Genomic DNA, 23170 nt, shown 5'->3' with positions numbered 1-23170 from the left:
TTTAAAAAGCAGAATAGTTTAACAGGGAAAACCTCAATGACAGTAGCGTTATCCTATCATTGACAGGATTCGGGGGCATGACCTTCTGTAGGAAGAGCTTCAAGACAGTGCAACTCAGCTCGCTGTGGTTGGGTATCTGAAATGGATTACAGAAGTCAAGCTCCACAAGGGAAGAAGTTGAATGGCATTCTGTTTTTCTTCCTTGATCTACATGTGGTAAGGAGGAGCAAAGAGTAAGGCTAGCAGGATGGGGCAAAGAATGTTCCCTAGATAATCCATAGCTGTGGCCAGGGTGGACATCCACCTGGTCTGCCTCAAGGTAGTGTAACACCACTGTCCCATTCTGGTTTGGCTGGTGGCCATTGAACATTTTCATAGAACCCCTGGCTTTAGCAAGAATAGAACTTTCTACAATCACTATTCCTCCTACCAGCAGTGATCCTGCCACTGCCACAAACCTAGTTTCCATTTTAGCTCAAAACCACACGTGGCCCAGAAATAAGTTGGCAAAATGTGGTTAAACGGCAAGAACTCTGCAGCTGCATCCAGCATGTGATATGAAGTTTGGGCAGATGCTGGAGCACTGGAGTGGCACACAATCCAAACTTCAGCACAGCAGGGGCCCCTTCTTCAGGGGGTTCTCAGGATGAAAGTTCTCCTTTTGCCAAAATGCTTGGTGGTTTATAGAACCTGTTCCATACCACCTCTGCACGGAAGATAACTGAAGAAAAGTAAATCTCCCTGATGATTTTCTCGGCAGTACACCGCTGTTGCCAGGCTGTTGCTTGAGCTATAAATTCCATCGGCAGAAGCTTCTCTTATAGTGAATCAGCGGGAATGGGTCATGGAATGCTGTGTCCACGAGAACAATCGGTTGATGATGCAGAACCGGGGCAGAGAAGGGAAAATGGGATGAAGTTCTGCCAGTACAACAACAGTGGTGTTTCCCTTCCTTGCTCCTGGCTAGGGCTTCACTAGTAGGCAAAGAGGCTCTAGAACCACCCACCCTGCCTGTGACTCTCTAGCCTGTGCTCTGTGCAGACATGGGCTCTCCTCAAACCAATGAATGTGATGGTTTAGCAAATGACAAAAATAGTTCATTTGATCTTTCTGCACAGAAACAAATTAAAAAGAGTTCTTTCTGGGGGCACTTGGGTGGTTCACTCACTTAAGTGTCCAATTCTTGGTTTCAGCTCAGGTCATGATCTCACGGTTTATGAGTTCAAGCACCACATAGAGCTCTGTCAGCATGGAGCCTGCTTGGGATTCTCTCCCTCTGTCTCTCCCCTTCCCCCCCTCATGCTCATGTGCTCTCTTTCTCTCTCTAAATATATAAATAAATAAATAAATAAATAAATAAATAAATAAATAAACATTGAAAATTTTTAAAAAAGAGAATCCTTTCTGATATTATTAAGATACTAAAATTGGATCGGCTGCTAGTGAAATTTGGGTCAGTCATGAGGCCTCGAGAAGGCTGATCAAGGGAGCAGCCCTGCACAAATGGCTCCTCAGAAAGGCCTTATAGCCAGAAGGACTTTCATTATGTTAGGACCATTCCTGGACTCCAAGATAAAAGTAGATGTTGGAACACCTATTTTTAAAAATTTGAATAATAAGGCAGCAGGACAAAAAATATTTTGAAGTGTATGAAAGTGCTTTTCCTTTCGATGTTTCCACATGTAGAGCTCCTGGATAGGCAGCCTGAGGCGCCCCTTGGAGAAGATGTGGAACCTGCCACGCTAAGCCTGGAGAGAAAGTTTCTCTGAGAAGCTTTGCATCCCCCAGGGGACCTCTTCTGGAAGGACAGGGGAGCCGGAGCGCTAGGTACAGTGGCCTCATAGAATCCTTTGTAGCACAAGGCAGAAGCACAAAAATGTCGAAGGAAAAAGATAACCTATTTTAGGGGCGCCTGGGTGGCTTAGTCGGTTAAGCGTCCGACTTTCGCTTAGGTCATGATCTTGCGGTTCGTGGGTTCGAGCCCCGCATCGGGCTCTGTGCTGACTGCCAGCTCAGAGCCTGGAGCCTGTTTCAGTGTGACTCCCTCTCTCTCTGACCCTCCCCTGCTCACGCTGTCTCTGTCTCTCTCTCTCCTAGAAATTAAAAAAAAAAAAAAAAGGTAACCTATTTTAGTTTTGAAAATACACAGGCTTTCAAAAGCATGGTTGAAGACAACGGCCAGGGTACCTTTCTCAGCGATAGCTCCACATTTGTGTCAGCATTGAAATTGTATTTGGCTATAGCTTCTCCGATTTCTCCAGGCTGGGCCGGGGGTGGCGGTCTTGCAGGCTGTGCTTTCTCAGGAGGTGTGAGTTTCTATGGAGGAAAAAATTTATTTATTCTTGATCTGTGACGACTTTGGAAACAACAGCCATGGGGGAGGGAAGGGGAAGGACTTACCTCCACGTATGAGATGGGAAAAATGCCCACTCTCCCGTGGTGCTCTCCCTCATACCAATTTTGATCGATTTTCCTGAGGATGTAGACAGTATCTCCTTTCTTAAATGACAGCTCCCTGGAAGAGACATGTTTCAGTGGTTTTTTTTTTACCCCCTGATGTATAGCAATTATTCTTAAGATCAAGACTCTCACTCAATCTGTATTTGGCTGAGAAATATACTTTCAATAGAAATAATCTGTCAAGCCCTGTTATTTAAGGATTTTCCTTGCAAACTCTTAGAATTCACTTACAACTTTAAAAGTGATTTCAAAAAAAAGAACAAGTAGAACGCTTGCATTTGATATAAGTCACAGGCAAATTGATATGAAATTGAAAGGCAAGGATGGGCTATTGCCACGTAATCATTAGTTTATAGTGGAGGAGTTGTTAGGCTTGGCGTAATGATAGAATCATTCTGCACTGATTTTGTTTGTCCTGAAGCTAGTGAGAGAGTTAGCCAGAACCTTAACTTCTCTTTCTTTCTGTCTTCTTTTGATGTGCTGAAGCTTACAATAGAGAAAAATAAATAGTTAGCTTTAGCACAGAAGTGCTGTCATCAGAAAGATTTTTATTTACAGGTCTTTGAAGCTGGCTGTCAGGCATTTATTTAATTGGCATATCTTGATAAGGAATTTAGTTTGTGTAACGAAAGAGGTTTTTTCAATGGAGCACAGACATAAACATGTTTTAAGTGTAAAGACATGCATGAATTGCTTCTTGCCTTCTTTATCTCTTGTTTTTAAAAAGTAAAAGTATTTTCAAGACACCATCTATGCTTTTCCATTTTGGGGTTATTTCTAAGAAGAAACCTATATACCTGCTTATTTCCTAAGTAGGATAATGTGGGTATGTAATTTTAAGTTATAAAAACATTACTTATTTTGGCTAATTCATGCCTACCTTCTCATCCTCCCTGCATCTGTTTTTGATGGCGTTATTATCCAGGCAATTGTGTCTGTTTATTGTTTTGTCCTCGTAATTATGTTTTGTTGGAGGACCCTTATTTCACATCTTTTCCCAAGAGCCCCACTTTCCTACACATCTGCCTCCCCACTCTGGAATCTTCTGTGTTGTTCAGTTCAGAATCTTGAGTTGGATCATTTATATGTGCAGAATAGATCATGAAGAGAGGTGGATGTCAGATGTAGCATATCTCTCATTGATTAAAAGAATGAATTGAAAAACTGTTGTGTTTTTCACTGAGTGGCTCAGTCAGTTAAGCGTCTGGCTCTTGATTTCAGCTCAGATCATGATCCCAGGGTCGTGGGATCAAGCTCCAAGTTGGGCTCCATTCTGAGCATGGAGCCTGTTTAAGATTCTCTCTCTCTCCTCTCTCTCTTTGTACCCCCCCATGCCCCCTCCCACTTGCGTGGGCTCTCTCAAATAAAAAAACAAAACCCTGTTGCATATTAAAGAACTATTGCACAGTTAGAAGTGTTAAAATCTTCACATTGAAAGCGTGTTAAATTTTCAGTAACCCTAAAGACAAGGAGATTCATGGAGGTTTACATTCAAATACAGCTCTCCTTTATTTTATGCAAGTGCCTGATGTAGAAAACGAAAACCAAAATATTTAATGTTTTACAATCCAACAGTTTTATTAGTACCAGGTGTGTTTCATTTCTGGAAATGAGACTAGGAGGCTTAGCTTTTTTAAAAAAAATTGTCACTCACAGAAAACTTTTTCTTTTAAATACGAAAAGAAATCTTTTCTATTTTTAAAGGCTTATATTTAAACATTTTAAGCCTTCTAGATAAAGGACGGAAATCTCACTTAACAGTTTTCAAAACTGTGTCCCTTTCATCTCAGACCCAGAATTTCTGAGTCACGTTATAGTAAGCTTGCTTTCTCCCTCCCCAACCCCTTTTGAATAGTGGCCACTGACAACCTTTGGAAATGACATTTTATTTCTTCTTCCTATTTAACAATTGAGACATTATGTTTAGTGAGTTACTGAGCTGTATCGGTAGCTGTATTCTTAAAAAATTAAACTTCTTTGCATTAGGTAAAGACAAATAGCTTTTAAAACAGATATTTATTTTAAGCAGATGTGTCTGTCTCTTGTTTATAAGATGTTAGGCACAAAAAAGCACTCACATCTAGCTATTAATTAAAAACACATAAAAATGTGTCTGGGCCTTTGCTAACAGTGGTGCTTCTGGGTGTGTGAGACTTTTAAAGCTGCTCGAGTCGTCCAGAACCTTGATTTTTGTGTCAAATAGGTTAACTGCACTGGGAAGTGCTCTTTACATCTCCAGAGAGCAGAACAAGAGGAATACGATTAAGCTGCAGTCAGATAAATGTATGTATGGTATGTGGGAAACATTTTTTTTTTTACTAAAATTATGGAATGGCTTCCATGAGTGATTATTGAACTGACTTCTCTGAAGGCTTACACAATTAGATCGTGTTGGTTTAAGAAGATTTTTGTGAAAGGGGGGTGGTGGTGCAGGTAACCCTTCAGAGAGAGCCGTGCCATTTGCAAGTCTGGAACGTTTGCTGACTCAGAGCTTTCACAAGGAGGACATGGCCTTGGAAGATGGTGGAAGGCTTGGCAACTGTAGCAAACAAAATCCAGTGACACAATCAATACACCGACTTGCACTACAAGTCACCTTTCTCTCACTGCTTGTTTTTTATGAGCCTTCTCAAAAAGCTATGGGCCCTGGGTGGACCCCTTTTCTGTGTTGTATCCCTGTCATTCCTCAGGGGTTCATACATTTTAAAAAGCTTTTGATTGCTTGTCACAAAAAAAGAAATGAAATTTACATGTTCTGTATCATTCTTTCATAAAATCGGCATGCATCATACACATTGTCGCACTATATCCACAGAGCAGTAACAAGGATGAGAAGATAGTTGAAACGAAGCAGGTGTTAGTTATCTTATCAAAGAAAGAGAAAAGATGTAAGCTTTTCTTCAGGAATTTTTTTAAATACCAGATTTAAGCCATATTTGATATTTTAATTTCTTTTTTTTTAAGTTTAAAAAATGTTTGTTTGTTTATTTATTTATTTATTTATTTTGAGGGAAAGAGAGAGAGCAAGCCGGGGAGGGGAAGAGAAAGAGGCAAGAGAAATTCCAAGTGGGCTCTGTGCTTTCATCACAGAACCCAATGCAGGGCTTGAACTCAGGAACTGTGAGATCATGACCTGAGCTGAAACTAAGAGTCAGATGCTTAACTAACTGAGCCACCCAGGCGCCCCAACATCTGAATTTCTAAGTAGCATTTTCCTACTTATTTCACTCTCCATCTTATCAGCATTACCAAATTCTGAGTGGTTTTATCTTTTTATATGTCTTATATTATTAATATAATATGCATTTTTATAAATAAAGTATTTTGTTCTTATATATGTTCAATCTAAACAACAAAGGATAATTTAGTGCCAATATACAATGATTTGAGATCTTCAATTCTAATGGAGACAAAAGTTTCTTAAATAAAGTTTGTACACATGGGCCATGACAGAAATGGAAGACTCTCTCCTATTTAAGTCTCCTATGTGCTTAGGACTAGCTTTTCTTAAACACATGCCCATCTGATGTACAAGTTCCTAAGGACAAAGGTTTAAAAAAATACTTCAACAAAGGAGTATGAAAACACTAACATCAATATCCCTCCAACTCCACAAACAATCCTGGATGTAGTTGGATAAATAAATGTTATCAAATTCTCTCAGTTAGTGTTAATTATTCCCCAACACTGTATTTTTATGTTATTCTTGATGCAAAACCTCTAGAAAAGAAGATTCTTAATTCCGTTTTATTTTCCCTGTCCTTTTGAACTCATGGTGCTCTAACATGTTTAGTGTCACTTGAAACCCAGTGTTTCTCAAATAAATTTGAAATGAAAATAAAATTAGCCCTATCCCAATTAATTGTGAAGGCACCATTAGTTACAGTTGATTGCTGAAGTGGCTGAATTGGGACTTAGACCTTATTTGTAATACAGCCCATTATAATATTTACCTCTTAAAGTATTACCACAGTATTTAAGGCCAGCTTGAGTTTTATAATGAATACTCATCTTACTTACTTAGATGTCTGGGCTTTAAAATCGTAAACAGCTTTTGCAGGCAGTTTCTGAAAGACAAAGTAAACAGTGCTAACTTAAAATTTGGATTTATTTGACAAGAAAGCAATTTCATGTGAGTTAAAGGGAAATGAAAGCATGAGTAGTGACTAAACATATATAATGTAAAGCCTCTACTCAATTGATAAGTCAACCAAATAGTTCTTCATTCAGGTATTTAAGCTATAACAGGAGTGTTAATAGATGGGTTGCTCACTGTAATTACTGAATATCATATTTCCTCTTAGAAACTAAGGTAGATGAACACAGTAATAGGGGAATACAATTCCAGAGGGCTCTGTCCCAGGGATAATTCTGGCTTTTCCTGGGACAGTTACAGAGGGTCAACTGCTCTGTGTCTTACGTATTAACATAACTCCTTTGGAATCATAATAAAAGGACTGGAAAAAAGGAAGGAAGCCATCATCCCTTTTACTAAACAATTATTAACATAGTAGCAAAGAAATATTAGCCCAATTCTCATTGGGAAGCTAGTTTGTGGCCCAAAGTATAGGCTTGGTCGTCTTGCATTCCCTAGAGGGTTCAGGAATTCTTTAGCAACACGGTAAATCAGCCGTTCATCTTTTAGTCATGATAAGATGTGACACACACTTACCTTCGGTCACCCTGCAGCCCCTAGCTAGCCACTCCGGCTCTTCCTTTTCTAGTGCTCAGTTATCTCCTCACCCCACTCTCTTTCCTTGTGATTCTGTGAACTTTAGGCAGCCTGGGACATTCCTAACTTCTTCGGGGGTCCCACGGGTTCTTGGACTGCCGGAGACAGCCTGTAGTGATTCTCCTGGAGTGCCTGCCAGTCCCAGACCAGTTTTCAGTTGCCGTCAAACCTTCATGGCTCCAAGATAGCATGAACCAGAGCTCCAGCCTTGGCTCGGAGCCATGCCCAAAGAGATAGTTGGTAGTTGGTTCCTAGGAGCAGTGATTTTCCAAGGGTGGCTTCTAGCAAAAGCAGGCCAGCAAAAATCATGTCAAATTTGTATTGATTTGCAATACAGGTGACCTAGAGATCTCCCCTACATCAGTGGGGAAATTTGTACTGGGAAATCTCCTTCCTCCATGGGGCAGCCCAGCTCACCACTCTCGCAGAGCACAGGTGTTAATTCATGGGTGTCTGGTCAAGACGCAGAGAGGCCTTGCTGCCGAAACTGGACCATAGTTGGGGGAGAGCTACAGAGAGGATCGGGGTGCGTGTTGCCAAGAGTCCTTTGCTCAGCCTCCGGGAAAACTGTTTCTAGTTTCTCTCTTGTCATTTTTATGTTCTTGACCTGGATTCTTTACTGGTTTTGGAAAAAACTCTGGCTGACAAGTGCTTTACCAAATGTGCTGTAGAAAAAAGACTCCAGTGCTATTAAACAAACTACCTCTTTTTCTGGAGTTCCTCTTCTTTCCCTCGATGCGCTTCTCCCCACGTCAGTCATAGTGGATGAATAACTTCTAGGGGACTCGTGGTCTGTGGGAAAGGACAGGGTCAGAGTGAGTGTCCACATAATAAAAACCCGACCTTTTTAGCCATTTTCTCTGGTGGCAACTGTTTCCTCTGTCGGATTTAGAGAGACACCACAATAGAAGACATGGGTATAAAACTCATAGGTGAATTAAAAAGTTATGATAGAAGACACAAAGCCAGAGCATCTCAAAAGGGGAAAATATCGGAGGTTGCAGAAGTGTTATAATCACACATGTAATTGTTACATTGCTGGTATATTTATGCTGCAGCACCCGTTATAGACAATTCATACTCGCAGGGATTTCTCATCTCAGAGATTTAATACTTTCTATTCCTTTTGCCTCCAGTTTGTAATTACTTTTAAGGGCAGAGGGTGCCTGGGTGGCTCAGTCGGTTGAGTGTCCAACTTGATCTCAGCTCAGGTCGTGATCTCATGATTTGTGAGTTTGAGCCCCAAGTTGGGCTGTGTGCTGACAGCATGGAGTCTGGTTGAGATTCTCTCTCTCTCTCTCTCTCTCTCTCTCTATCTCTCTGCCCCTTCACTGCTCATGCACACCCACTCTGTCTCGTACTCAAAATCAATAAACTTATAATTACTTGTATAGGACCTATAGAAGATGGAGAATTAGAAAATAGCAATGATTAACAAAACTAATACATCTCACAGAACAATTTAAGAATGTCATAATGAAAAAGAAAAGTAAAACATGATGATGGCAGAACTATGGTTATGTCCATCCCCCACCCCCCATCCCTACACACCCGGTCTTCCCTGTGCCCCCCACCCTATTGTTAAATACTTACTGAGTCTTAAGATGTCATCCTAAGGCCTTTATCTTTTGCCTTCCCTTTTGTCCAACTGCCTTATCAGAAAGTATATACTAATTCCAAGAAACAAAGGGATAAAAATTCTCTAAACAGCAAATGTCCTATTGATTGTCAAACTATTATGAAACACTGAATTATTTTTGTTCATCTTAAAGCGCAGTGTAAATAATTACATCCCCAAAACAGTTATCGCTTAATGGTTACTTACACTTTACACATTTATATGTGGAAATGTAACTAGAGGCTAAGAATATCCCAGTAGTCTCTGTTCTAGAATTTTACCAGTATAATTGGGTCAAAATCCGTAAATTCTTTCTCTTATCCCTCTAATAAATTTAGTTATATTGCTTAACAAGAACCATTAAAAATAAAATAATTCCAACTGTAAAGGAATTAAAAATGCTATTCATAAGAAGAAGACATTACTTAAAGACTGTGACTACTTTGACTCTAAGAAAGAATTGTCTACTTAACAGCAGCTGGATACCAGTCACATGACATATAAGGATATGAATTATCATATCAGTTATGAATTCTAAAGTCGTTAGATTTAGTAAGGTAACATGGCCACAGATGTTTCAGGTAAAACTTAATCAGCTATTTTCAAGCATGAGAGAGGACTATGTGTCATATATCTTCTGTTTTAAATTCAGATACTTTTATGATTAGAAAGCTCTCATACTGATCATCAAGTTGTAAATTACTTTTACTAATACACGGAATATAAACTATTTTTCAATTGGGCTAAACAATATTGGAAAATAGATATGTTATTAAAAGACAAATACCCTTCAAATGCATTTCAAGGCCCTCTCAGATTATGTTTCAATAATCTACTCTATCTGTACATAAAATTTACAGGTGATTATCATGTTGTATGGTATAAATGAAAGCAAAGATACATGCTGATAAAAGAAGCAAATTTGTGCAATGGCAGCTAACAAATGAGTCACACATATTACATTAATATGAAATTTTCATTGTCTTTTTTTTTTTTTTTTTTGCCCACAGAGATTATATTGTATACTACAAACTCTGAATTACTAGGAGTTTGCATCTCTTTTCTTTTACCTAATCCTTAAATGATTTTTGTCAAATCTCTTGTCTTCCCTGGGTCTTACCTGTAAACCAGTGCTTGGAATGATACCTGTCACCTAGGTTTTTGAAAGTGTTAATTAGATAGTGTGTGTAGAGCACTTTGCAATGCTCAGTGCATAGCAGACTGTTGACAATCCAAATTCCAGCAGGGAATGTTCTTTTCAGCTTCTGAAAACTTAGATAGTGAACAGATGTACTTTAAGAATAAAAAAAAGGAATTGTATAAAAATTGCATAAAAATATCAGAACCCCTAACAGACCTCAAAAAAATGTCCTCTGCTTTTGAACTATTATTTGTCCTTGTGTTGCCACTTCAAGGTGATAATCCATCTACAAAAATGGAGTTAAGGGTCACTTTTAACCTAAATGGTCTGATACAAATGTCAGTATAAGATTGTTTCAGCAGGAATAGAAAATAAAGTAATGGAAAGAAAAAGAAAATGAACACACTGAGTGATGGAAATGAGACATTTGTCTATACAGCTTAAAGATGTATTCACAAAAATTTTATCCCACGTGCCCTTTAAAGGTTGTTCAACAAATCCTTTTCTCTTTTCATTGTCCATCAATTACTGCATTAAATATTTCTGTTTTGCTTCCTGAGTGTTTTGATGTAGTATCTTTATGTTGAATGTAAGCAAATTATTTATTGTGAGTGAGTGACTATGAAGTTAATATAAAAATCAAGGAAAAAGCTATTAAGTTATCGGTTTTGATTCATTTTATGACAAGAAAGAGTCATCAGTCTCTTAAGGATACTGATACTCAATTATCGTTTCCTTGATGGGATCCTTTTAAATTGGTAAAATAAGTTTAATTTGTTGTTTTGATGAAAGTTGTTTCAACCCTAACATTAAGCTACAGGATGGTTTTCCCTTTTGATTTTGAATGAGTAAATTTTTGTGAATTGATGATCACTTTAAGCCACACATCAAGTCCGAATATCACATGGGCAAATGAGACTATTCAGGAAGACATGTTCGCACCACAAGCATTTGCTCCAAAACACATAACGATGCCAAGTGGTCTCACAGCTTAGGAATGATGAGATGTAGGAATGGAAGATGAAAGAGCTGGATGGTGGGTATCTGAATCACAAGGAAAAAGAAAGAAAAGTTCATCCACCTTGGAGACTCCGTGCACCCTCATGGTCTTGGTGGTGGTAGTTGGTGGTGGTGGTGTCCACATCTTGGAAAGAGGCACTGTGAGGCATTCTCCCACAATCGTTCTGGTACAATGGACAATGAATAGCACCATCTTGAGGCAGTGGGTGGAAAGGCTGGTGCATGGGGCTCCTTTTTATAGCTTTAAGTGATGAGTTCCTCTCAGGAATATCTGGCAGCAGTTCACTGATAAGACGGTGCAAGATACTGTTGTCTGGCAAACTTCCCCGTCTCTTTTCAGCTTTAATTTGGTCACAGATGTCTTTAAGGGCAGAGTCCAGAGCCTCAAATACAGACGCTTTACATTTTGCCTTGTCAGTCTGCTTTTTGGGAGTCGAACTCTTTTTCCTCCGGAAAGGCACGGGACTGACTAGAAATGCAAGTTTAGAAAGGCCAGGGTCCATTTCCTGCCTTCTGGGCTCCTCAGCATTTTCGTGTTTAGCTCTTTCGTGTTTCAGCATGGTGGTAAATCGAGTGTAGGAGGCTGGGCATCTGCCTTTGCAGGAGCTGATGAGGTGCCGGTGGTGGTGGTGGTGATGGTGGTGGTGGTGGTGGCTGGATCCATAAAAACTTTCAGAAGATGTGAAAGAAAAGTGATCAAAATCACTCTCACTGCAAAAGGATGATCCTTCCACGTGGATGTAATCACTGTGGTCAGATACAACTCCATCTTGGTCACTGTCGGAAAACTCCATGTGAGTTCTCGGTTGCTCGTCACTGGTGACTTCGATATGAATTGGCACCAGGGCTTTAGGCTCGTAGCTTCGTTGTACATGGGAAGGATGTCTGCCCTGGTTTTCTTCCTCCAGCAGAGACTCAATGGAAAACCGCCTTTTGGGACATAAACCGTTTTGTTGAGGTTCTAGGGTTATAGGAGATAACATATCATCTCCTAAATTTGGCATGGATTTTGACTTTTGAATCAACTTTTCAAATTCAGAAATGCGAGTGGGGACCATGTCCCTGGGCACCTCCTCAGTGGATGACTGACTCCAGCCATGGAGCAGGCCCCTGTGCTGCTGTTCCTTTTCGTACTGCATGATTCTCGACTTCACGGAACAAATCACCTCGGAATTCATCAAATCCTTGCGGTTAATGCGGTGCATTTTCTTGTACATTTTTAGGAACCCTGGGGCGTCATGGGCTGACCTGTGTCGGAGCCTCGACCTGCCATTACCGCGGCCTTCCTGGATGTAGGGGGACGCCCAGACCTCAGGGCAGCTTTCCTTGGAATCCTCTTCACACAGGAGGGAGCCCATACTTTCTGACTTGGCTTTTGGGTCAGGGAAACTGTCACAGTCGTCATTTAGGAGATCATCACAGCTACGGGATTTGATTTTGGGGGAAACTGTCTCTTCAGTGCTGCTCCAGACCTCTGCATTCTGTCGGGCCATCTGCCAGCCATTCTTGAACGTGATGGCCCTCTGTGAGTCACGAGGGACATCCAAATGCTGTCTCTTGTAAGCATTACAGTAATCTAACTCATTGGAGGGGTTGCCGTGGAGCCCTGAGTAACTGTAAAGGGATGGACACATATCATCCCCACCTTTTAATCCAGGCCAGCGTGGTGGAAGAGAGACATTTGGAGAAGTTAAAAGATTCACAAAGAGGAGAGCACGTCAATTAGCATCAGAGAGCATAGCAAAGGGAAAGCAGTTAGTATGGTTTAGTCTCGGACACAGATTGTTACACATGCAGCTTCAACTTTAGAGAAAAATCCCAATTCTAAAGCAGGTTAATAACTTTTTCAATGAATGTAGCTTTGCAGATATTAGAGTTCGCAAAACCATGTATAAAAAGTAATTAGCGTAGTTTTGATACCTATTTGTATTGTGTTCATACATCTTCTGCAAACGAGGTATGCCAAAACCTCAATAGTACCTGGGAAGCTAATAGCATGGCCTGGTGTAATTTAAATGTTTAAGGGTTAAGGCCAAAAGTGGTAGAGATTTAATCAACTAAATAGGGTCAGGATTTGAGTCTCATTTGATTTATAATGGTAGAGAGGTAAAGAGTAATTTATCAATTTGCATTCAGTTACCAGTCCCATAACTGTGTTAAATAACTTTTCGTGGGCATTAGATAGAAAAAGCAATAAGATAAAGTATTTTCCAAACTTGCAAAATCAGGATGCTGTGAACTACTGCTGTTAATATTTTTCCAAGAAAAATAGTACAGCCTCTTTAAACATACAAATTTGCCACATTAGTTGCTCTACTTTCAACCTCTTGTGAGGCAGATTCTCATAATAACTGGATATAGTATAAAACTCTCATCAGAGGTCAATACATCTTAGTTTTTTTTGAAGGAGGTTGTTTTTTTAAAAAAAATAATTTGCAATTTGATAATAGCTAACACTGACTTCAGTTTGGAATCTGTTTGGAAATATTCTTTCACTCTGCTGAGTTAACTAATAAATGAGAGGCCAAATTACATCCAATGAGACATTTTCATCTTAGAAGGAAATCTGATGAAGGAAAATCTCTCTCTTGATAGTTCATGCCTTACAACCTTATCCAAACTTTGCAAAAGTAGATAAGCACATCCAGCAGATACATAATATTTGGGAAAGGAAGTTGACTTAACACTTCCTAGGGTAAAGACAAATATCTAAATTAGAATCCTTTTAATTTTGAGTGTTATCCAAGCATAATGAATCAATGATATTTCATGCCCTACTTATTTTATCTTAAAATATTCATTTGCATAAATGAATGGAATCTGATAAACATATCTCTGTTAATTGGATGAAAGGTATCATAAAAGGGGCTCACTCATTCTGAACTTTCCAGATAGTAGGCCCAGTTTTACTAGGCCATGGAAGACTGCTAGCCCCTTGACCTATCCGGAGTCTAGTCATCCAAACCAGCCTTTCTTGCACACAAACCATCTACCACTTAGCTTTACCGTATGGCAACACTTTCGTGCTTATATTTGATATGTGTGGCTGAATCTCTGCTATTTAAGGGAAACTTCAGTTAGAAATCAAGTTCTTTACACATTTCCGATTCCTTTTGTGTTCTGTTTCAGTCCCAGGAGATTGGGGAAGATTTCAGGGCCCCAAATTTGGTATGTCCTTAGGTACCTGTCGATCCTGGGTCAATCCTCAGTCTCCATCTTGGGAATATTCCTGTTACCACAGTAACAATGCACTAAACAGTCTTCCGGAGACCTGAAGGAGAGACTTGCCCTCTCTCAACACAGCTCACTGAACTTCCAGAGAGGAGAGAGGCCATATGGAAAAATGGCTTGGTGATATCTAAATTTTCCAAGTATGGCTTGAGACCAGTCAGTTCTTATTAGTGGACTGTTGGGAATCAAACACCATGTTACATGCATAACATGGATATTCTACTATCTATATGAATTTTGACCAAAATACAGAACAGGTGATGAAAGAGACAACTTCCGTAGGTCGGACAAAATTTTATCTAGAATTAAATAATTTTTAAAAAAACAACAAAATCAAACTGTTTTAGGCAACAGTGTTCTTTGTTGCTACTTCTAATTCCTGTTCTATAGACGTGATTAACTTTGCTAGTTGTAGTAACTTTAGACCATTTTTTAAAATATGCAGATATTTATAAATGTAGTCTTTTAATGGCCTGACAGTAAATTAGATACTCTAAATTTGTTCAAAAAACCACAACTGATACATTTTGAGGAAAAAAAGCATTAAATATGCTAGATGATAGAGACCTTTAAGCCACTCACATGGCTCACCAAACTGACCTAGTCTGTGTAAAAAAAAAAAAAAGCTATTATTATGAAACTATATTGTATTCAAGACAGTGTATTTAAATGCCAACTTTCTCTGGACAGGTAATCTGGCCCAGGGGTCACAGGTCCCTAGGTTAAAACAAAGCTAGTAAATTCCTTACACGTCAAGCTATGATTGCTCACCTTTTGTTCTTGATGGGGAAGATGGGGAGGAACTTATGAAGGACTTGGTCAGGGTGGCGCCTGACCCTGGGAGGTCCGCTCGGTCGGGGCCGGTCCTGCGTGCACTTTGATCCAGGCCCCTCGGCTGCCCCACTGCAGGCTCGCTCTTCCTCCTTTTCCTGAAGTCACTGGCCATGCTCATGGCACTAAAAGAAGAGATCATCTTCAGTTAGGCTGGTGTTAGAGGAGGTTAGCGTGTGAATCAGAAAGACTGATGGAATGTGCTAGTGACTGTGGTACAACTCTTACCTCTGTTCCCTCGAACTGCAGTTTTAAAAATTCATTCCTTGCTATTAAATGTTATTTCTTTCTCATCTCTTTAAAAATATTCATAGACTAGGGGCGCCTGCGTGGCTCAGTCGGTTAGGCATCCGACTTTGACTCAGGTCACAATCTCGCGGTTCGTGGGTTCAAGCCCCGCGTCAGGTTGTGTGCTGACAGCTCGGAGCCTGGAGCCTGTCTTCAGATTCTGTGTCTCTTTCTCTCTCTGACCCTCCCCTGCTCATGCTCCCTCTCTCTCTCTCAAAAATAAAAACATAAAAAATAAAAAAAAAATTCATACACTATTTAAAAATTTTTTAAAAATGTTTATGATTTATTTTTGAGAGGAAGAGTGCAAGCAGGGGAGGGGCAGAGAGAGGGAGACACAGAATCCAAAGCAGGCTCCAGGTTCTAAGCCGTCAGCGCAGAGCCCAGTGCGGGGCTCGAATCCACAGACTGCGAAGTCATGACCTGAGCCGAAGTCGGATGCTTAGCCAGCCCAGGTGCCCCGAGACTTTATTCTTTTTAAGAGAAGTTTTAGGTTTATAGAAAAATTGATTGGGCAATACAGAGAGTTCCCACACACTCCCTTTCCTGGTGCGTACAGTTCCTCCTGTTATTGACATTTCTATCACTGTGATATGTTACAGTAAATGAACCATCTTGATTTATTATTATTCAATGTAATGAAAGTCCATGATTTATATTAAGGCTGTTTTCTGCGCAGTATCCCAATTTTAAGATTCTTTATGCCTTTTTGTGGTGTTATGGCTCATTCTTTTTATTGTTGAATAACATTCCATTATATGGATGCATTGGTTTGCTCATCCATTCACCTGTTGAAGGGCATCCTTGTTGCTTTCAAGTTTTAGCAGTATGAATGAAGCCGCTATAAACATCCATGTGCATTTGTTTGGTGTAGACATAAGTTTGTAGTAACATATTAAAGGAAAAATCCTCCAATTGGTGTTATACATTGTGACTGACAATTCAGTGTTATGACTTGTGTCATGTATCTTTTCTCCATAAAGAGGGGTTCCAACAACATGACTCTGCCTGGGGAAGGCATGCTGACATGGAGGAAAGGACTGGAGAAAAGGAAGACATCTAGTGAGACAAATTTCTCTTACCTCCAGGTTTCCCTATGGCCTTTCCTACTAATCTTAGCTTGAAAACCCTTACCCTGAAATTCTGACATTTTCCTATTTAAATGATGAATGACTAATAATTTGACCAGGAAGCAAATTATTAAGGGAGACTTGCACCTAGCTGTATGAAATGGCGTCAACAGTCTGTAATGGCAGGAAATTTTTTTTATCATGGCCTGGATCTGAATATAGTATCATTTAAGACAAACACTAGTGGACGAAGATACACATCACACAGCGTGCGATGATCATTACATAAAATTATATCAACAACAGCAGTAACAGCAACACCAGCTCCCATGAGGCAGCAATACACTATTGCTTTGCTGCCATTACTGTCTGTATAGCCCACACGCAAACCTGTGAGGTGTACCCGGTTACCAGTATTTCACAAATGAGTCAACGCAACACACACTTTGCAAGTATAGAGATGGAGCTGGACCTCAGAATTTGTCTTTGTTCTTCTAAAGAGGATGCCCGTCTTCTCCTAGACCTGTTTTTGCGGTCACTCTCCTGTCACATGAGGGTCTGTGCACAGTTTTTCTAGCAATCTTAGGTCAGATTAGAACTCTGAAACTCAAATATTTTAGGAGTGTATACAGATATAAAAGGAGTTGCAGGAGCTCTTTTCTTAATGACATTGATGTCAGTGACTGGCACTCATGAACCCAATTTACAAAGGACCCAGTTTACAAAGTTTTTGACTTATCTTGATAGAAATCTATAGAAGGGCAAATTTATATTTCTTGTTGATAATACAATATGGCTAAGGGTTTGTATTATTCACTATTGCTATCGAGCTGTGTCTGAATTTCTGTAATGCTTTAAAGTAAGTGTGATATTTAAAGCCTATCAACAGAACTTACCTTGGCGGATTCCTGCGACAGTTAGACTAGTTCCAGGTTATTCTGGCTCAGTTCTAGTTTGTCTCTGCTCCTTGCTAGCTATGTATACTTGGTAAGTTATGGAGCCTAAGTTTAGTGTATTCAGACATAAGGTGGGGAGAATAGTACTTAACTCATCGCTGTGTCTTAAGGATTGAATATGCTTATGTGTTTAGAATATCAGGTATATAGTAAGCCCTTCTTTATTGGTTGCAACAGTGTTTCTGGTTTGTGCGGTCTGAGTATAATGAACAAATATGTATAGAACATAATTTAGAAAATTTCTAATAATTTACAAATTTTTCAAATATGCTATCGTAAGCATCATCTAATAATATTGAAAATTAGATGTTTATAATTCCCATTTAAAGAAAGAAAACTGGATATAGAGGAGATAGTCAAGGGAAGAATTTCTTGGTAAAGGAATCCAGAATTATTTCACTTAGCTTTTATGAATTTTTAAATATGCTCATATACAGTGATGCAAAAACATAATAAAACAATGTCATAAAGTACGGTGCTTAAAATAATAATTACTGACAACATAATCTTCATTATTGCTTCACTGAATAGTATTCCTATTGAAAAAGAAACCACTGGTATAGAATATTCTGGTTGCATAATGTATTGACATTCTTACCTAGTGGGTCTTTCTAGGCTTCTGTCTATGGAAGATTGATACAAGGAGGCCTGTTAAGATAGAAAAATAGTTCCATAAAAATTTTCACCAAGGCAAAATTTCATTTGTCCATGGACACTAAATTAGGTATCCTAAAAAGAATATTATAAAAATTGAGATAAAAAATACCATTTATTTTGATCACAAAATGTCTTTCAAAGAGAAATATGTAACTGAATTTCTACTTTTTCCTATCTACTTTCTCTTTTGATATGCTGCCCTGTATTTCTCTGTGTAACTCAAATTATTCACAAACCAAACATTGCCTAGGGGCAAAAAGAAAAGTTGTTAATTACTCCGTCTTACAGGAAGTAGACTGTAAGTAGAAATCTTCTACATAAAGGAATGGTTTGTTGTTTAAAAAAATATTTGTCGTCATCATTCGGCCCTTATACAACATAAACCTTCTTTATAAATTTTTTCGTCATGTTTCCAGGTATTACCTCCAAAGTACAACATTTGAGCAGACTGGAGACATCTTTCCTCTGTCAACACAGACACGGTATTTTAATACTACTTCTGAATTTGGTTTAAAATTAAACTTAACTACCTGATACTTAAATCAGATACAGACTGACATCTTTCAAATTAGTTAAGTTGAGGGTTAGTTTAAAACAAATGATTAACGAACCAAAATATAACCTTTTAAAAAAGAGAAGTGGGCTTTTAACATTTCCATGAGAAAATAAATTCTCAGTTGTACATGGTTTTAGGAACAAAGAAAAATAGATAATACAAAGTGATACACAATTCCAAATACCTATTGTACTCACTATTTTCATACTCCTTCATTCTGAACAGTACAATGAAATAGCTATTAGGCAAAAATACTAGATGGGAGTTTTTTACTCCCCATGGCCACCTCATAGAATAATTACTGAAATATCTAAAAGGCAAGAGAGGATCTGTTTTGAGCTCTTTAGTAAAAGGCAAAAGGTTTATTTGACCTGAAGAGAAACCAGAGTATTGTTTTGAGCTCTCGAACATTTAAAATGATACTGCAGAATGAGGAAAAGCAGTTGTGGTGTGATGTCTAGAATGTATAGGAAAATGTATACACATATATATGTGTAAGACTGTATATGTGTTCGGGGCATATTTGATGATTGATTGTTTATCACAAACTTTTGTCTGATGAAGCACTGAAATTCTAGTTTAAAAATATCCTTCCATATGAAAGTTTAAAAACATCACCCAAAAAGGCAGGATTTGATAGATTTTATTTAAGTTCCTATCACACAGAAATCTTTTACCAGAGTGTTAAAAACCTACTTAGTGGAAATTAAACCACACTTTAAAAACTATTTCTATAACTTTATTTTCTACTTGTAAATTGGCACCAATTAACCAATTAAAATATTAGCATATAATTTTGAGATACTTTATGTAGATCAGTCTGACAAGCCCTCTTATGCATAATTCTAAAATTGGTTCTGTTAATTAATATTTTCATTTAATTCCATCTTACTGAATGCGAATGGAATCTTGCCCAGAAACAAACAAAAGCACCTTTCTGCAAAAGACTATCGCTCCTCCTTTTAGGCAGAAAAGGCACATTATAATATTTTTAATTCCCAGAAAACATTTGGATTCCTAGGTTCTCAACAAATATAAAATTAGAAGAAATAAATTTGGTCCACTATCTGACAAATGTACATAATTACTTAATTTGCCGAACTCTGAATCGGACACTGGACAGGTGAAAAAATAAACACTAAATAAAAAGGAAAACAAAGACGGAAACAAATAAAATCAGATAATTATATTCTGCTTTAGAAAGATTAACTCTGCAAGTTTGCCGAAGAGCAACACCAAATAGCCTCAGAGTGTTACTGCCAGTGTGGAGCATAACGTTCCAGAAATGATAAACCACAGTTGATTATCAAAACGTGTCAGTTTCAGAACATCCCTAGAGTGATCAGAGATTTTGAATTGTCAGCTTGGAATGAGCCTAAACAAAACTGTAATATGAGATAAAACATAGTGTAAGAAGTGGAGTCTCTATACTGATAAACTGAATGTATTTTAGACTTAGGTAAGGAAACGACATGATTCCTCCTTCTGCTGGCTTCCATAATCCAAAATAAACTGAAACCAGTTTTGTGATTTTATGTATAGTCTAAGAAAAACGTTCAATATTAAATTTTAAAGAAACAGTAAAATGTCTAGATAGATGACTAAGAGAAACACTGTATGATATTATATGAATGATACTCATTCTGAAATGGAAATTGTCTCCAGAAAAGGGGTTAGCTTTTTTACCTATTACGATCTACTGAGTATTTATGTATTACCTTATTTTAACATACCTAAATTAAGTTAATTTTAATGCAGTATGGACACTGAAGCATTCTTTCTGCTAAATGGTCATGTGACTTAACTTTACTTAACAGTCCTTAATTGTTCTTCATTAATGCCAGTTTCTCAGTTTTATTGATTAAAAAGTCTTTTATTCATGGCATACGCTGGGCACTTGATAAATGGTAGCCAAGGTGATATGTAATCAATTACAAATTTTACCAGAAATTTTTTACATAAAGATATTAAAGATAATATCCAGTACCTTAGCAGAGTATTTTTTACACTCTGAAAAACTATGATGTGAGAGTAATATGCTACAGAATCGCACAATAGTCTTTCTCAATTCCAAAGAGATAATAGCAAATCAGTTAAATCATCAGCAAAATGCTTTTGTATGTGATTTTTTTCCCCACTACCATAACATATAGAATGTATAAAGTTTCTACTATTTTTAGCCTGAATTATTGTGTAAAGTTAATTACAGGAACTTATTTCACACAAATAGTTAACAAGGAATAGTATTAAGTAAATAACTTGTTTCTGAAAGATTTGAACTCCAAATACATCTCTTGGTTGTGCTAAGAAGTATGGTGTAGAGAAAACCACATGGAAGTGGAGGTTAAGAGATCCATATTTTATTTTTAACTTGCCACCATCTTTCCTTGTGATATTGGACATATATTTTTTTAATTGTTGGACTCTACTTTTTTTGACTTAAAAATGAGTGAGTTGGACATGGTGACTCTAAATTTTATTTCACTTCTGTAAGAACCAACCACTTTAAAATCATCCTAGAACTATCTGACGAAAATATAAGAAAAAATATCTGACCAAATTGAATTCCAAAGTGAATTCTTAGGCTCTTCATATGTTGAAATGGTACCCTTTCTTCAGATGTGAAGGTAACATAACATACAGAATAGAATTGCTTGTTGTATTTGATTGTCTTTATGCTATATAACTGTCTACAATACAAGCCTCTAGAAATAACGACATTCACTAACCTGGAATGCTCTTGATTACTCTATTTTCCTTTTTATTTAATATATAAATATATATTTTAACATACACTGTGATGCATAATTTAGAATTGCAAATTGAAGCTTCAGGAAGCTGGATATTTTCTTCTGACTGTGCCTGCAATTCCAGTTATCACCACTGTGTGTCAGTGGTACTCCCTGAAGCATAGGTATCTTAGTTTTATTTTCTAGTTGCACATTTTTTTTTTACCAAGTTAAGACTTTTGTATGAAAATAAGATATTTATTAAGTGTTTTTGTGTATATTTAAGACCACAGAAAATCTGTGTGAAACTAGTTTATGCACTTTGCTTCCTTTCCAACTACTTCTAAGAATTCCCACACAGAGGCTTTTATATAGCTGATGTTTAGCAAAACTGTCACTTTTGCGTATGTCAACCAGTAAGTTTAAATATGCTTTCCAAAATAATTTCATTTTTCTTTGCAGAGAGCAGGATAAAAACCTTTGACTCTGGATTGTTTCTTCCTTTTTCATACACTCTTTGACTAAATCAAATAAAATTTGACATTGCCTGGCATTATTTTTTTTACCTAGCAGATTGTCATGAGCGATGGCAAATGCATTTCATCTCATATGCCAATTATAATCTATTATAGTGGCAGCCTGGATTACAGCATTGAGAAGGATTAGTAATGCCTGTCAAGGATGTTGAACTGGGAGACCGTGACATGTGTCCCAGTTGTTTGTCAGCCCCATTCTTGATATTATCTGATGCTAAAATCCACAAATTGTATGTAGGAAAAGAAAAGAATTAAAATAAAATTTAAGAAAATGTGGGGCATAAACATGTAATTAAGAATCTAAACTGTCATTCTGCACCTCCCAGCATGATGATAAAATGGCTCTGTCTAGTATTTTGTGCAGTCTAATTAAAACAGGCAGTTGATATATGTACTGAGTACTACTTCTGATTTCTTAATGATCACACTCCAGGACTGCGTTGAACAGTTCAACTCAAAGTTATGGCTGGAATGATTCCTCACCTACATTGCAGAAAAGAGCCAACAACTTTGGTATAATTAACGTCTAAGCAACGATACTGCATATGACACAGTGATGCGAAGGTGGGTTTTCCAAAATAGCTTAGACCCTACAGTCAACTGTTAAAACGTGGATGGTTCAGAATCACAGTAACGGCTCCTAAGAGAGAAATCTGAAAAAGAGAATAATTTGTTTTTACCTCATTGGAAACACCAGAAGAATGATCTTGAACATAGTCCAGAGCCTTTTTAGGAGGCTGGGTGTAGATGCACCACATAAGCAGAAGTGTAGAGATGGAATGGAGGAGAATCAATGGCAGCAAGGAATGGACATGTGGAAAAGGTGACAACAGTTAGAAATTGAGTGCTGACAGCATCAGAAACACATAAAGAGTGCATGAATGGAGCAAAATGGGGGTGGCCCAGGAGGAAGGGTGCAATGTTTGTAAAATATTCTCAAGCACTGGGCAAAATTACTAGTGATTTGATTAGTAAATTTATAAACTCATTTCACCAGATCAAAACAAGCACTCCACTCTCTAGCCACCAAGGAATGCGAGGTATATTAAAGGAACATTCAAGGAGCAGGTGGGTAGCATGCTGGTGAGTTTCCATGTGTGGCTGAAATGACTATAGAAAAATGCTGATAATTTATGCTCAGAACAGAAATCGGTATGGTCTCTACAAGCCGTGTACTCAATAATAACAATACATATAAAATAAAGCTAGAGAATTTTTATTCCTCTAAAATAAAATGCATTTATGTGAATACTTGGGTACAAATTAGGGAAAAAATGATAGAAAACACTTTTCCTGTTAAGTAGAGAAATTCTAGGAAAAATCCTTTGGTATACATTCATTTACA

At 38.0% G+C, this 23170-nt stretch overlaps 1 protein-coding gene across 4 annotated transcripts in view; it reads right to left on the bottom strand.

Annotated features, from left to right (window-relative positions):
• SORBS2 (sorbin and SH3 domain containing 2) overlaps positions 1 to 23170 on the bottom strand; it is a 184981-nt gene that overhangs the window by 25024 nt on the left and 136787 nt on the right. For 2 of the 4 annotated variants that reach the window (XM_039241202.1, XM_039241203.1), the window contains 6 exons: positions 17946 to 17995; positions 14974 to 15158; positions 7896 to 7984; positions 6481 to 6527; positions 2401 to 2515; positions 2188 to 2316 (listed from right to left, as the gene is read on the bottom strand). In XM_039241202.1, the coding sequence (XP_039097133.1) occupies positions 2188 to 2316; positions 2401 to 2515; positions 6481 to 6527; positions 7896 to 7984; positions 14974 to 15158; positions 17946 to 17995 (615 nt within the window). Of the gene's footprint in view, positions 1 to 2187; positions 2317 to 2400; positions 2516 to 6480; positions 6528 to 7895; positions 7985 to 11032; positions 12617 to 14973; positions 15159 to 17945; positions 17996 to 22505; positions 22569 to 23170 lie in introns of all 4 variants that reach the window. The other 2 variants (XM_039241200.1, XM_039241201.1) reach the window with 2 other exon arrangements.

Source organism: Hyaena hyaena, unplaced genomic scaffold (assembly GCF_003009895.1).
Source record: "Hyaena hyaena isolate Hyena2069 unplaced genomic scaffold, ASM300989v1 scaffold_190, whole genome shotgun sequence".
NCBI classification, from domain to species: domain Eukaryota; kingdom Metazoa; phylum Chordata; class Mammalia; order Carnivora; family Hyaenidae; genus Hyaena; species Hyaena hyaena.
This window is presented reverse-complemented; position numbering and strand designations above follow the sequence as displayed.